General features: G+C 44.6%; 1 protein-coding gene across 1 annotated transcript in view; it reads right to left on the reverse strand.

Moving 5' to 3' along the window:
- Positions 1 to 10,043: 10,043 nt before the first annotated feature.
- The window catches only part of LOC125342777 (vomeronasal type-2 receptor 116-like), a gene marked incomplete at its 3' end in the record, with an annotated part of 31,917 nt that continues 26,348 nt past the window's right edge, over positions 10,044 to 15,612 (reverse strand). The window contains exons 8-10 of the mRNA XM_048335088.1: positions 14,852 to 14,975; positions 13,105 to 13,974; positions 10,044 to 10,057 (exon numbers count right to left, since the gene is read on the reverse strand). Of these exons, the coding sequence (XP_048191045.1) occupies positions 10,044 to 10,057; positions 13,105 to 13,974; positions 14,852 to 14,975 (1,008 nt within the window). The remainder of the gene's footprint in view (positions 10,058 to 13,104; positions 13,975 to 14,851; positions 14,976 to 15,612) is intronic.

Here is a 15,612-nt window from a genome sequence, read left to right on the forward strand (position 1 = left end):
AAGTAGCTTATATTCAAGCTCTCTTTGCTTGCTCTCATTGTCTCTTTTCCTCACTTTTGCTTCCTTTCTCTCTCCCCTCACTCTTGTCTGATTCCTTGCTTATTTATTTTATAAAATTCCAAGTCATACCATCCTGTAAATGTGCATTGCTAACAAAGTAGCCTCTTTTCACAGGCTTTGGAAACTGAGGCTCAGCCACCAATGTGCTTTGTCAGCAAAGACATCTAAAAGTTGCCTTTTTTCTCTGGCATTGACCAGGTGGTAGATGTTGGGTTTAACAGGAACCATTATGTCACCAGCTCAGATGCCATTATGCCATGCCACGTGTTCTTTCTTTGTGTCTCTCCTGGCCCCACTCCAGTCACTATGACACCCTACTTCAGCTGAACTGGTTTATCAAAATACGGTGTTTCCATTTGGTAACTGAAAGTTTTGCTTGCTTACAAAGGTGTTGTTTTTCTAACTGACCACATGGTTCTAACATATGGGGCAACGTGTCACTTGCAGCTGAAATTCCAAAAGTGCTTATGGCTGAAATTCATTTTTGCACGCTGTATAGCCTATGTGCACAGTGTGCTTGTGTGTATTATATGTGTGTATGTCTATCTGGAAAGAAATGTAGTCACTGCCTTACATCGGAAAGTGGCATCCCTCTGTACTTCACTTTGAAAATAAAGGAAAAAAATCAGGGCTATTGCATATGATCTGTTTTTATGCCCAGGAACGTATATAAGTGCACGGGTCCCTGTACACACACATATACACCCATACCCATACAACACACAAGTGTGACAAAGGCAATGAAAAAGTACCCCACCCCCATTGATCTGTGGTCAATGGTCAACAGATGGAGTCCTAGGAGAGGCCAGAGCCATGACACAAAGAGAAAACCATTCCCAGATCTGCACAGTTCTGCTCTTAGTGCGTCTCTCCTTTGGACTCCAGTGCTTATCAAATGAAAAACTGTGCACCCTAACATCTCTAAACAAATGGACATTGAAAACCTAAACAAAACCTTCTGTATCCCCAATACTCTCATTCTTTGATGCCAAAAATGATATCCTTTTACTCATGCTTTATTGTTGTTTTTATTTTTGATTGATTGATACAGCAAATTATAGACAGTAAGTGATTGTTCCACAACTTAGAAGTTTGCTTACAACCATTCATAAAAAGAAAATTGTGTTCCACTTCTTTCAAGGCTGAATTCAGTCCAGATTCCTGATCAAGTGTGCCCAAGACACATGAACCCCACAAGCACACAGAAACTCCAGGGGCTCCAGACCTAGGATTGAAGTGAAAAGCTAAAGAACAAACACCCTGTCCCTTGCAGCCGCAGTGAACTTTGGAGTTGAGGTTCCTGGAGAATGCCCTTCTGTCCCAGATATTATTTCTGATGCTGAGAAGGGATTCCAAGAGAGAGGTGTTTGACTACGCACACAGAGCAGAAAGTTCCGGAAAATCCTCTGTCACCACCCGGGAACCAGTGGATGCCAAGCTATAGATTTGGCATTTTTTGTGGTGATGACAGAATTTGGTACAGAACTGGACCTCGTGGGTCCACATGTCTCTCATGTATCTCAATGCCTGGGCCAAGACAGCCCAAACGTGGGCAAATCTCACAAGAGCAACGTTCTATATTACCCCAGCTTGAGGTAGATGGATCTCCAGAGGGGCTGGATAGAGCCCTTATCTCAAATGACCCATCCTGGCTTGCAGCTAATGAGATTCTTCAGCACAGCCATGGAGATGCAGATTGCCCAGAAATTGAAGAAGCTGAGCTGTGATCACTCCCTCAGAGAGGGTAGGATGGCTAGAGGTGGGCATCAGTGATGGCACAGTCCTCTAAGGCCAGTGTTTCCAGAGTGGCAGAAACTCCCAGCAGCAGGGCTTGCAGCGACTCAGGACTGAAGTGGTCCATGGGCGAACTCCTCAGCCACAGGGGCTGGAGCTGCTGGGTGAAGGTACACCAGGACAGAAGCTTCAGATCAGTTTCTGTCATTGCACAGGAACACAGAGACAAAGTTTTCAGAGGGTTCAGACTGCTGAGCATGGTGGCCAGGTTTCCATCAAACAAGATGACATTCTCCACATGAAGTGCCTGCACATGCTGCAACTGCCCTACTTGTGCCTCCAATTGGCCATAATGCCAGAATTGCATGGGACCCAAATGGTACTAGTGAGCACCCATCTTGGAGAAGTGGAGAATACACAGGTTCTTCATCTGGCCCAGGTATGGTGCAAATGTTTTTATGGTTTCTTGACGCCAGTATTTGTTCACCACCAGTTGCTGGATGGAGTCTAGATTCACCACAAGCAGCAACTTCTGAATTTCAGAGATAGAACCAGAAAGAATGTGCAGCTTCCTTGAGCACAGCTTAACTTGTTCTTTCCTCTCCTGGGCCCACTGGAGCAGGAAGGCTTGGTGATCATCCTGGGCGCCATCTTTGATGGTAAGGTCCAGGATTATCCTCAATGGGTGCTCTTCAGTAGTCCCTGGACAGTGACTCCCTGTTGCCATGCCATTCATATTGTCTGGATAGGATGTTTGCACCATGGAGGTATATCCTCGTGTCCAGAACTCTTGGTACTCATTCCACAAGTTGAACACTTTTATATTCAACATACTGGGGGACTCCTTCTAGGAAAGAAGCAGATTGACCCCATCCCGGATAACTTTGAAGGTTTCCAGGTCTGGTGCCAGGTCTCCCAGGGGGAGGCAAAGAGAAGGCCAGGCCTGCACCATGGCCTACCTGCAGCACCTCTCTGTGGCCCCCAGTATAGTCCTCCATAAACTGCGAAGGGAACAGCATCACAGGAAGATCCTTCAAGGCAGAGTTGGCCAGGGCCGGGTTTCTGAGCAAACTGTATGGCCAGATGCTGGAGCGAGGGTGGGGTCCTAGTGCTCATCTTGGTGGATGAGATGTGGATCAGGTGGGCCAGGCACTGACTGCGGGCTCCAGGACTCTGCTGCTGTTCTCTGATCCCTGGGCATCTGTATATGCCATCCTCCGGCCCCCACCATTGGATATGAACCAATCAGAGAGCAGCTTCTGATGGGATTTCTGAGCCACACCAATGAACTCCTGAGTTGGGTGTGGCTCTAGAGATGATTTCAAGCACTGGTTTGAACCAAAAGTAATGCGATTGAAGGTGAGACGCACACAGCCCAGTATTGTCTTTGAAACATAAAACACAGTACACCAAAAAGACTTCTCACTCTTATGTCTTTATTTTTATTTTTATTTTTTTGGCCAGTCCTGGGGCTTGAACTCAGGGCTTGAGCACTGTCCCTGACTTCCTTTTGCTCAAGGCTAGCACTCTGCCACTTGAGCCACAGCGCCACTTCTGGCCATTTTCTGTATATGTGGTGCTGGGGAATTGAACCCAGGGCCTCACGTATAAGAGGCAGGCACTCTTGCCAGTAGGCCATATCCCCAGCCCTCACTCTTATATCTTAATCCCTTCAGATATTCCCACAGATATTCCACAGCTCTGAGCCTGCAACAGATCCAAGAAGCGCATGCAGCCCAACCTTATAGCATCCACAGATACTGTTTCTCTATTTGTTTCCTTTTGTTCCTTCCTTCTTTCCTTCCTTCCTTTTTTCCTCCTTTCCTTCCTTCCTTCCTCCCTTCCTCCCTCCCTCCCTTCCTTTTTTCCTCCCTCCTTCCCTTCCTTCCTTCCTTCCTTCCTTCCTTCCTTCCTTCCTTCCTTCCTTCCCTCCCTCCTTCCTTCCTTCCTTCCTTCCTTCCCTCCTTCCTTCCTTCCTTCCTTCCTTCCTTCCTTCCTTCCTTCCTTCCTTCCTCCATCTCTTCTTTCATTCCTTCATGCTGCCTCTCTCTACCTTTCTTTCTTCCTTTCTGTTTTGTGTATGTTGTACTGAAAAATGATATCATTGTCCTAAAGCTTCCCCTTTCTTTCTATATTTGATGGGCTGATACAGTAAATTATAGATCGTTAGGGATTTTCCCCAACTTTGAGATTTGCTTATAACCCTTAAGAAAAACAAGAAAATACTCCAATTCTTTCCAGGCTAAATTCAGTTTATATTCTTGATGGTGTGTGTGCAGGACACACGTACCCTCAGGGCATTCAGAAAGTCCTGAGTCTCCTACAATTGAACTGAAAAGTCTAGCTCCAGCCTTCCTGTATCTTACATTCACACTGAACTTTGGAGTTTAGGTCTCCTGTAGACTGTACTTCTGTCCATGGATTCATTTCTGATGCTGAGAAGAGCTTTCCGAAGAGAGAAACTCAAACACACAGGCAGAGCAGAAAGGCTAGGAAGATCCTCCTTTGTAAATAGCCAGGAGCCATCTGTCTCCAGGCTGTAGAATTGACATTTGTTCCTCAAATGACTGAAATGGGTACAGATCTGGACCTTCTGTTTTGTCTCCATACCTCCCAATGGCTGTTTCAAGGCTGCCCAAATCTGAGTGAATCTCTCAGGGTCGATGGTTTCTTTCCCCCACGTTTGAGGGCAGTAGCTCTCCATAGGGGCAGGATAGAGGTCTGGTCTCAAATGGCATAGCCTGGCCGTGTTGCTCAGGAGGTTCTGCAGGGCAGCCATGGTGATGTGATTTTCATAGAAACCACAGAAGAGGAGCTTCGAGCTTGGCTCAGGTTAGGCAGGCTGAATCGGAGCTCCCAATCAGTGATACAACAACACTCCAGGGCCAGGGTCTCCAGGATGGGGGCTACATGCTCCAACTGGGGTACCAGGAGCTCAGGACTGAAAATGTCCATGAACAAATGCCTCGGACACGGGTGCTTGAGCTACCTGGTGTCGGGACAATGGGATAGAAACCAAAGGTGGTGTTGTGCCAAGTCGCAAGACCACCCCCAAGAAGACCACCGAGATTCAGACACTCCGAAATGCAAAAGCAAGGCAAGGGTTTATTGAACGAGCTGCCAACTCGGGCCTCGTCCTACCCACCGACACAGCGGAGGTTAGGAGGGAGCCCCGAGCTGTGATTACACAGGGCTTATAAAGGCAAAGAACAAGGTTACAACAATCAGCTGTGCAAGCAAGATTAGAACACAGGTACCAATCTGATTGGCTCAGGGTTCGATTCTAAAATGGGGTTCACGTGGTGGGGCCTGACTTCAAAGTCTGGCACCTCAGTGGGACTCCATCATCACACAATGACTCAGAGACAAGGCCTTCAAACATGGCAGGCTCCTGACGATGGTGGCATGTTTTCATAACAGAAGATGATAGCTTGCACAAGAAGCTCCTGTAGGTGATTCAGCAGCTTCAGATATGCCTCTCATTTGGGGCTGAAAGTCTAGAAACCTGCACCCATCATGGGGAATTTGAGGATGTGAAGATATTTCATCCAACTCAGGTAAGGTGCCAAAGTTTTCATGGCCATCTTTAATGGTCAAGTCTAAGGTTATGATCAAGGCTTGTCCTTCAGTCATCCCACAACAACAACTCAGTGTTGTCTTCTCATTCAGATTGTCTGAATAGGATATTCGGACCATGGAGGTATATCCTTGTGTCCAGAACTCTGAGTGCTCATTCCGCAGGTTGAACACTTTTAGTTTCCACCAACTGGGGCGCTCCTTCTGGGCAAGATGCACATCGAGGGCATCCAGGACAGCCTTGACAGTTTCCAGACGTTGTGACTGTGCCAGGGCCCCCAGGGGGATGCAGGGGAAGGGCCAGGCCTGCACCATGTCCTTCAGCACCTCTCTGACCCCCAGTATAGGCTTCCATAAAGAGGGAAGGGAACAGCAGCACAGGCAGGTCGTCCAGGGCAGGGATGGCCAGGGCCGGGTGGCTCAGCAGACTGTGTGTGGCAAGACGCTGGAGCAAGGGAGGGGTCTCCTCGGTCATCTTGGTGGATGAGAGGTGGATCAGGTGTGCAGGGCTCTCTAGATCCCAGCAGGGCCAGGCAGTGACTTCAGCCTTCAGGACTCTACTTTTGTTCTCTGATCCCTGGGCATCTTTATACCCCAAGTCCCACCCTTCCAATCCCATCTCAACGAATCCAAGAGCAGCTTCTAATGGGATTTCTGAGCGACATCCGGCCTGCATAGACAGGTTGTCACTCTCTGGATTAATTCAAACTGAGCTCCCAATGCAAAAGTGATAGGATTAAGGGCATGTTCCCAGCCTGCTCTTGGAACTGTACCTTGAAGCAAAGAGAATTCCCACCCTTGTCCCTCAATCCCTCCAGGCATTCCCATGATGCTCTACTGCCCTGGGCTTGTGAAGGAACCAAGGAGAGCACCCAGCCCAGCTCTATTGCATCCGCAGAGCCTGCTGCACATTCCGTTTCTGTGTTGTTTCCCTTCAGTCTCTAAGTTTTTCATTCCTTCCTTCCTTCCTTTCTTCCTTCATTCATTTTCTTTACTTTCATTTTCTTCCTATTCTATTTCTTCCCCTATTCTTTTCATCCTTCTTTCTTTTCTTCCTTCTTCTGTCCTTTGTTCCTTCCTTCCTACTGTTTTGTCCTTTCTTTTCCTTCCTACTTAGTTCCCTACATGCTTGCCAGCCTTCATACCTTCCTTCTTTTCTGCCTTTCATGTTTCCTTCCTTTTATTTATTTCTCTTATTCCTTCTCTCTTTATTCCTTCATTCCTTTCTCTTTCCTCTTCCTTCCTTCCTTTCCCTCCCTCTGTCTCTCTTTGATTTCTAAAATAGATTTATGACTTAAGTAGTAGAGTGTGGTCACTGCCCATAAAAGTTCATGTTTGGTACCCAAGCCCTGAGTTCCATCCCCATGGATGGTTCAAAAATAAAATTTGAACAATGACACATTTCCAAAGACAAAAAAATCTAGATAAAATTTTGGAGAAAATGTGGGGCTGGGGATAAGGCCTAGTGGCCAGAGTGCTTGCCTTGTATACATGAGGCCCTGGGTTCGATTCCCCAGAACCACATATACAGAAAACGGCCAGAAGTGGTGTTGTGGCTCAAGTGGCGAGTGCTAGCCTTGAGCAGGAAGAAGCCAGGGATGGTGCTTAGGCCCTGAGTCCAAGGTCCAGGAGGCTACAAAAAAAAAATTATTTTTTGGAGAAAATGTGTGTTTGTGTTGGTGCAGGGGAGGATTAATATCAAATAGGAAAGGACCTCCACAAGAGCAAGAGAACTATTTCTTTATCTCCTACACATTTTAGGTTGAGATTCCTCCATAGTTTATGCAGTCATTGTTGAGATTTGATGAGAATGTGGGTAATGCCTCAATTGCTCTTCTATAAGAAATATTCACTACATATCTACCCAGGTACACCAAAAGAAAGAAGGCAAGGAAGGAAAGAAGAAAAGGAAGAAAGGAAAAGAAAGAGAGACAGAGAGAGAAAAATAGGGCTTGAGAGAGAGGGAGGAAGGGAGAGAGGAAAAGACAGATTTGGAATACCCTGAAGCCTGTGGAAGCTATAAATTTGGGCTAGGTACTCTTTTTGGTTTTTGTCAGGGTCAGGGCAGTGGGATGTCTGTGAAAATTCTGAAGAGATTAAGGGATAAGAGTGGGAAGTCTTTTTGTGCACTGTACTTTGCATTTCAAAGAGAAGCTGGGCAGTGTGGTTGGAGCCCCTAATCTTATCACTTTGTATTGGAAGCACAGTTGGAATTAATCCGGGGAGTGACACCCTGTCTAGGAGAGTGACACCCTGTGTAGGCGTGCTGGGTGTGGCTCTGTCTTTGGCAGCTTGTTTTGTCTCTCTATCTTGATCTGTCACTGTATCTCTGTCAGTCTGTCATCTCCTCTCTCTTTGTTTCTCTGTCACTCTGTCTCTCTGTGTCTGTCTCTATTTATTTCTCTCTCATCACTTTCATGGCAAGGATTTCAGCCAATGCATTTTGTTGAGTTATTAATACCCAGATATAGTTCCCCCTTCTCCAAAATAAAAATTTGTCTTTCAGTAGTTTTATGTGGTCCACTTTCCTGCTGGTTGGTACCCAGCTGACTCTACTAGAGAAACTGATTTTTGTACACAGATTCCAATTTCATGTATTGAATTAAAACCAAAATGAGCAAGCTCTTCGATTTTATTGGCGTAGCTCATGAGTTGGCATTTCACTCATCCCTCTTCTGCTGTGAGGGAGGAATTATATGGCTAGAATTAGTGGTTAATGTGGTAGGAAGTGAACAAAACATTCTAGAGTAGTTTATACAGCCTTAGATGGTCAGAATTATCCAAGTTTCTCCATCAGATTACAATTGGGTGCTGGGGAGTGTTTCTTAAGTGTGGACATTATGAACAGCAGTGACTTTGGCAGGCACTGAGGTCTGCACTAATGTGGTTTCAGGCTTTGCCCTCTTTGCTGAGCCAGAACTACATATCCCAGAATTCCCTTGTTCAAAATGACCTCCAGCTCCATGGGACTAGGATGGTAGAACATAGTATCTACTAGGCTCTGACTGAGCAGGTCACCAGGGTCAGTGTCGGTCACATCAGGTCTCCTAGCTCTCCTGGAGCAGAATCAATAGCTGTCTGGCATTCTGGATTCTATATGTGGGTCAGAGGTGTGTGCAATATCAGGGTATAGGGCACCGTCTTCTCTGGGACGTCATCTCTTCTTAGAATTTGGAAATAATGGAAGATCACTGCAGATTGCAGTTTTCCCTCCTGGGCTGTAGCTCCTCCATGCTCTCCTTTCTACCCAGTTTATGTATTATTTGTTCATTCATTTAATCTAATTTTTAACCATCGGCAAGTCCCACTGTGTGACAGTGATGTTTGCCTCCCTCCCACACCCCATAGGCGGGACAGAAGCCTTGAAATGCTCAAGTTGGGATCCCCCAAAAGATCACCAGAGACCAATACCAAAGCAAGCAGCAAAAGGGCATTTTTTCGGACTAACTCAGTCCTTTCCGGACTCAGTAAACTGGTGACGCTAAGAGGCCCTGAGTCTAGGGCTTCCAGCTGTTTTATACATTCTTTGGGTAAGGCAGGGACTTAACATACTTCATAGCATCTTTTAATTAGATACTGGAAACCACACCTGGGTGGGGGAGTTCTGGAAGAACTCCAAAACTTGTTTTTCTTCTATGCTGGTCAATCTTATGGGTGTTTATGGTTTCTCTGTGAATTTTCTATTCCAGGGTATTTTATGGTTTTTACTGGGAAACAAGGGGTGGGGGGTAGGGCTTACGGTAAGGCCAGTCAGGTACAGAATGGGGTCTGAGTTAAATATGGAGTTACTCTGGTCCTTCACTCTGGCTCTACATTGTTCCCCCTACTCTTAGGTACCTTGGCAGCCAATCATGGCTCCCTTAGGTCCATTTCAATGGCTTTCATGTCATGGGGCTGGTATTGAGGTAAGGCATGGGCCAATAGTTAGGGCCCAAAGTAGTAGAACCAAAGGGCCTGTCAACACAGCTATCAGGATAGTTGCCCATGGTGACCAGGAGAACAGTGGCTGACACCAGTTCTCTCCTTTTTTATTTCTGTTATATTTTTATCAAATGCCAAGCTATCCTAACGAATCCTGATTGATTGGCATAAAAACACTACGCTTTTCCTAAAGCTATACATAAGGAGAAAATCCAAACTTCACCTAGTTTACAAGACCATCTCAGTGGGGGAATCAAGCAGTTTCAGATATTCACATGAGATCTTTCTGGTTTACATTTAGATGACATCACACAAGTCCCTTAGTCCTGCAGATGCAGGTACAGGTAAACAGAGTTTCACATCAAAGCCCCAATTCTGACCCTATTTATATTATAGACAATTTGATTACATACCAACTTTACTCATATGCTCTAATTTTAAAACATACTGATACCACTTGCTACATACTCAAAAATTTTAGGGAATGTCTTCCTTTTTCTAATCTAAAGGGAATCAATTGTCTCCCCAATTCTCTTTCAGAAGTCTTTCCTATTCCCATTTATGCCCTCTTCTACTTACTCAGACCATCAGCGACTTACTTGAACCTTCTGTGACAATTGACAATTTGAACATTCTGTGACAATTGACAATCATACTTTTCAAATCCCTTTCTTATCCAGAGGAAACCATTTTGTTTTCTCTATCCCTTTCTCCAAGGCTTTCTATACTAACTTTCCTGTTTACATTTCCTGGAGCTTCTTTGTTGCTAGAGTTTTAAACTGTCAACTACAACAAGGCAATTTACTGTGACTTCAACCAGAGGCTGTTCGGGAAAACAAAGACGGGGCAAGGGTCAGTCTGATGGGACTTCTGCTCATAAGAAACCAGACCAGAACCAACTATCATGAGTTAAAATTTTAGAGTGGATTTCTCCAGTTTCCAGTGCCTCTAAGTGCCTAAGGTTGGCCAGTGGCATCTGAAAGATTCACCCCAGTAAGGCTCCATGAAGATGCCACCAGCAGTTTAAATCTCTGTCCAGTTACCTTGGTACCTGGCACACCTGATGGCCATTATGTCCCTCCCTTCTCTGAGGTCAAACCGTAATCCATCTGGACACACTTAATACACTTGACACACCTCCTACTCCAGGCATTGCCTGGAAGAGACTCTCCAGCCTGTCATACATGCTTTGGATTTAGCAGCAGGCCATCAGTTCCATGGAATTGTCTACTTGAAAATCTCTTAAAATATCCAATTTTCTAAATAGAGCTAGTTAATTCCAGTCAACTCAAGAATGTCCCCCCCCCCCAAATTTTAGTTTCAGCAGATCTACAGCACTTTACAGCAGAAATCAGCTGCATGTGATAGAGTTCCATCTGTTTGTACCATGGTAGGGGTGCTCAGGGTGAAGATGTAGATTCTTCCAAATGACTGTTAGGCTGTCTTGATCCTCACTGCAATGAAATGGGCAGGGGCCATGGTGGTGTCAGGCAGCAGTGGCTCCCAGTAGCTCCAGTAGAATGTCACAATTACTGCTGGGTTACCTGCAACTTTCTCCATAAACTGGTTAGAGGAGCTTAACCTCAGTTAACCTAAAGCCTGCCTTTGGTGAAATCTCCTAGTGTAGGCTGGCACATCACTGAATTTCAAGACAGCTTTAGGCAATGGCCTTTGGCCATAATTTTTCCAGGGCAATAACTTTCAGTAATCAAATATTTCTCATAAGGCTAGGATTATTATTAATTTTTAATGACTCTGGTTCCTTGATCTTGAAGGGGGAGCTGATGGGCAGAGATCATCCATCTTCTGTAACTTCTTCAGGCTGACTCAGTGGCGTTGACCTTGTCTAGCCAGGTACCTAAAGATCCTTAGCCTACTTTACCAAGGGGTTGGGAGGACTAGATGTTACTAGGAACTTTAATCCAAACTGGAGTAAATAGCTAACCTTTTAACAATTGCACAGACTTCTTTTTGGGATATAACATGGTACTCTTTTAGCACTCTAGTTTGTAAAAGCATTATCCTATCTGGATGGGGAAAGTGACGATGTAACGATGCTTAAACTACCTTTGCATGCCTTAGATCTCAATAAGGACAAGATCTCAGGTCCATGAACAGCCTTTCCTGTACAATTGTATCAGCATAAAATTCTCACTGCCAGTCAAGGCTTTGAGTAGATGCAGGGGTTTGGGATTTTAAACTATCCCCCATTACCAAACTTAGCTTGACTACCCACTACCACAGATGAATGGAAGTTCTGGTCCAGTTACAAAGTAGATAGAAATGGGCAATAAATGGCATGCTTATAAACTATTCTTCTAGGACCTCCCAGCTCTGATTAACTTTTTTTTTTTTTTGGCCAGTCCTGGGGCTTGGACTCAGGGCCTGAGCACTGTCCCTGGCTTCTCTTTGCTCAAGGCTAGCACTCTGCCACTTGAGCCACAGTGCCCATTCTGGCCGTTTTCTATATATGTGGTGCTGGGGAATTGAACCCAGGTCCTCATGTATACGAGGCAAGCACTCTTGCCACTATGCCATATCCCCAGCCCCTCTGATTAAGTTTTGAAAGGCTAAACACGAGTAACTCTAGGATCTGACACCATCTCTGCCATCCAAGCAGTGGCTTATGGCCTCTGGATGCTCCATAACTTTTGTCCCAGGAGTGACTTGTCCATGCTGGCATAAATGCACCTTTGGCATTTGTCTTGGCCCATCACTGGACTTAGATTCAGGGCCTTAGTGCTGTCCTTCAGCTTTGCAGCACAAGGCTAGCACTCTCACAGTTTGCGCTTCCTATTAAGGAAGCAAACATCGAAGATCAAGTTTAAAGCCAGCCCAGGCAGAAACGTTCTACTCAGAAAAAGCTGGAAGTGGTGCTGCTTCTCAAGTGGTAGAGAACCAGGATTGAACAAGAGAAGCTCAGGGACATTACTCAGGCCCAAAGTGCCAGCTTCAGAACTGGAACACACAAACACACACACACATACACACACACACATCTACAGAGAGGCTGCAATTTACCATGTCACCTTGTGAGTGCAAGGCATCTTGATCCTTGTCACCACTTTGATCTTTCTCCCACAGCTCTCCCAACCCACACTCTCATGTGTCCTAGTTTCATTTACACATGTAGGCATCGAATATTGAGAATTCATTTGCCCACCCTCCCTCTGTCCATTCATTTACCCTGATTCCCCTTGACCTCCTTCCTCTTCCCCACATCACAAGTCCTGGTATTCTGTGTGTGTGTGTGTGTGTGTGTGTGTGTGTGTGTGTGTGTGTGCCTGTCTTGGGGCTGGAACACAAGGCCTGTGCATTATTATTAAGAAACTATGCTTAAGGCTAATGTTCTACCACTTGAGACCCAGCTCCACTTCCAGCTTTGTGGTGGGGGATTATTGATCATTGAGTCCAGAGACTTTTCCTACTGGGGCTGGCTTTGAATTGTGGTCCTCAAATCACAGTCGGCCACCTGATCAGCAAGGATTTGAGGAGTGACAGTGTGCCAAGGGGTGATATACTTTGTTTTTCTTCAAATATCTCTGAACCATCAGGAGACTGGAACTAAGTGCATAGTAACTAGGAGGAACCCAAAATATATGAAATGAAATACCAATTGACCTGACTCTAGCTACAACTTCTGACTGGGTCATTACTAGAAAAATGAGTAATAGTTGCTTATTTGTTGAAATGATTCCAACTATGTAAACTAATATCTAAAGGCAAAGGAAACTGCTCGAACAAATATGTAAGTTTCTTCTTAGGAGGGCTTAATATACCCAGGGCATTTTCTGTCCCTAATACCATACACACAATTTATATCAGGCCGTATCAAGATGATGTAGCACTTGGGGACAAAGATGCAGCCCAGGAGCCCTGCACTGGAGGCCAAGATGGAGAAGACCTCCACAGCCACCATGACCTTGCCCTTGGCACTGTGGTAGACAGGCAGGAAGGTGAGCCACACACTGCAGAACACCAGCATGCTGAAGGTCAGGAACTTGGCTTCATTGAAGGTGTCAGGCAGGTTCCTGGCTAGGAAAGCCACAGTGAAGCTGGCCAGGGCCAGGGAGCCCAGGTATCCCAAGACACAGTAGAAGGCAGTGAGGGAGCCCTTGTTACACAGGAAGATAATGTGTCCATGTTCAGAGTGCGTGTCCGTGTCAATGAAGGGAGGAGAGGTTCCCAGCCAGATTCCACAGAGAGTCACCTGGATCAGGGTGCAGATGGGAATGATGAAGTTAGGAGCCCCTGACACCAGCAGCCACCTCATCCTTCTCCCTGGAGAAGTGATCTTGAAGGCCAGAACCACAGTTACAGTTTTGGCCAAAACAGCAGAAACAGCGACAGTGAATGCAACTCCAAATGTGGTTTGCTGTAGAATGCAGGTGACTGTGTTGGGATGGCCAATAAAGAGCAAGGAACAGAGGAAACAGAAGATGAGGGAGAGGAGCAGGATATAGCTGAGAGCCTGGTTATTCGCTTTGACAATGGGGGTGTTGTGATGTTTCACAAAGACCCCAAGAACAGCTGCTGTGAGTGTAGATAAACCAAGAGCCATGCAGGCCAAGGCCATCCCCACGGGCTCCCCATAATGTAGGAAGTTTGCAGCTCTTAGTAGGCACTGGTTTCTCTCTGTGTTGGCATACTGGTGATCTGGGCACTTCACACACTGCTCCATTTCTGTTGCGGAAGACAAATAACCATTAGTTCCTTTCCAGTGCTTAAAATGAAATTATGAATTCCCTACCTAGAAAAAATTCTGACATATTGATAATTTCTAGCATCAACGGCATATGAGCATGTATTACTAGACATGTTTAGTGTTATTGTTATAATTTCATCATGTTCCTATTCTTGGCTCCAAATTCTAGTTGAAACTATTAATTTAAAATTAAAATCATTCATTTTCTTCTTTTCCATTCCTAATGTTCTAACAATAATTTAGACATCTCTTCATTCTTCCACAATATTTTTCAGCCTTTTTTGTACTCAACTAAATGTCCATATTCAAAATGAAGACTGAAAGATGTTGCATTTTTTCAGTCTCTGTGTCATATAGATAGGAGCACTGTGGTCCTTCCTTGTAATTGTGTTATTTGCTTCTCCTACTCACCCGTGAAACACTAGAGAAGAGAGAATACAATCATTCTTTGAAACTATACAGTCAGGCCATGCACAAGAGTTGAACAAAATGAGAGCATTTTCTCTGCTTTAATCGCAGTACTGGACAACTAGGAAATAAAGAACTGTGTTTTCTTTATAATGTAAAAAATGTTTGCAAAACGTAGAGGCCTCATCCTTAAAAGGATTTTGTATTTCATATGATAGAAAATATGTTAACATTACTGAGTATTTAAATAAACATACATGTATTTTACTAGAAAAAGTTAATCCTATACACAATTCAGAGCCCTTGACATCCCTTGTTGTAATTAAACTACCAAGTGAATGAAGGAAGACTTTGACTGCAATTCCAATACATAACATTGGTAGTACTTTTCATGGTTTGTGGGGCACTAGGAGAGAACCTATATTTCTCCCTCTGTTGTGAACTTACCTGTCCCATTAGCCATCTCATTCTCTGAGCAAGGGGTACAATCAAAGCAACAGGCAGCCTTTCCCTCCTGAAGGGATTTCCTGAATCCAGGACCACAACTCTCACTACAGACAGAATGAACAGGCTGAGGAACATAAGATATGTATCAGAAACTGTTTAGGCTTTTCCTAACATTCCCAAAGTTTCCATAATTAGACTACGTTGATTCGGTTAAAATAGTATATCAATACACATAAATCCAGTCAGTGAATTAAATGCTGCTATGGATTCTACATCCTGTCACCACAAAAGCTTTATGTGCTAACTCAATCAATTATTCCTCTCATGAAAGAGATCTAAGTGGCAGGTCAAGTAAACAATAAATTCAACCACCATCAAAGGGAACTAAGAAAACCTTTCAAATATATAAAGCAATTTTTTGGTTCTTCATTGGTGTTAGAACCCTACTAAGAAAAATGCAATTTGTATTTTATGACAATATTCAAAATTCACATTTAGAAACAAACTGAATTTTTCTTGCAGGGTGCTGATCCTGGAGCTTGAACTCAGGGTCAAAGCAATGTCCTTGAGCTATTTTTATTTTCAAGATAAATGATCGGCCCCTTGATCCAAAGCTCTAGCTTAGTTTTTAGGTGTTTTATTTTCATAGATTCTTACAGAATATTTTTGCCTGGTGGGGCTGTAAAATGAGCTACAATCTGAGATATGAGGATGTCAGCCTTTCAAGTAGAGAGGATTAGAATCATCAGACAGGAACAGGA

Source organism: Perognathus longimembris, chromosome 27, assembly GCF_023159225.1.
Source record: "Perognathus longimembris pacificus isolate PPM17 chromosome 27, ASM2315922v1, whole genome shotgun sequence".
In the NCBI taxonomy this organism is placed as follows: Eukaryota; Metazoa; Chordata; class Mammalia; order Rodentia; family Heteromyidae; genus Perognathus; species Perognathus longimembris.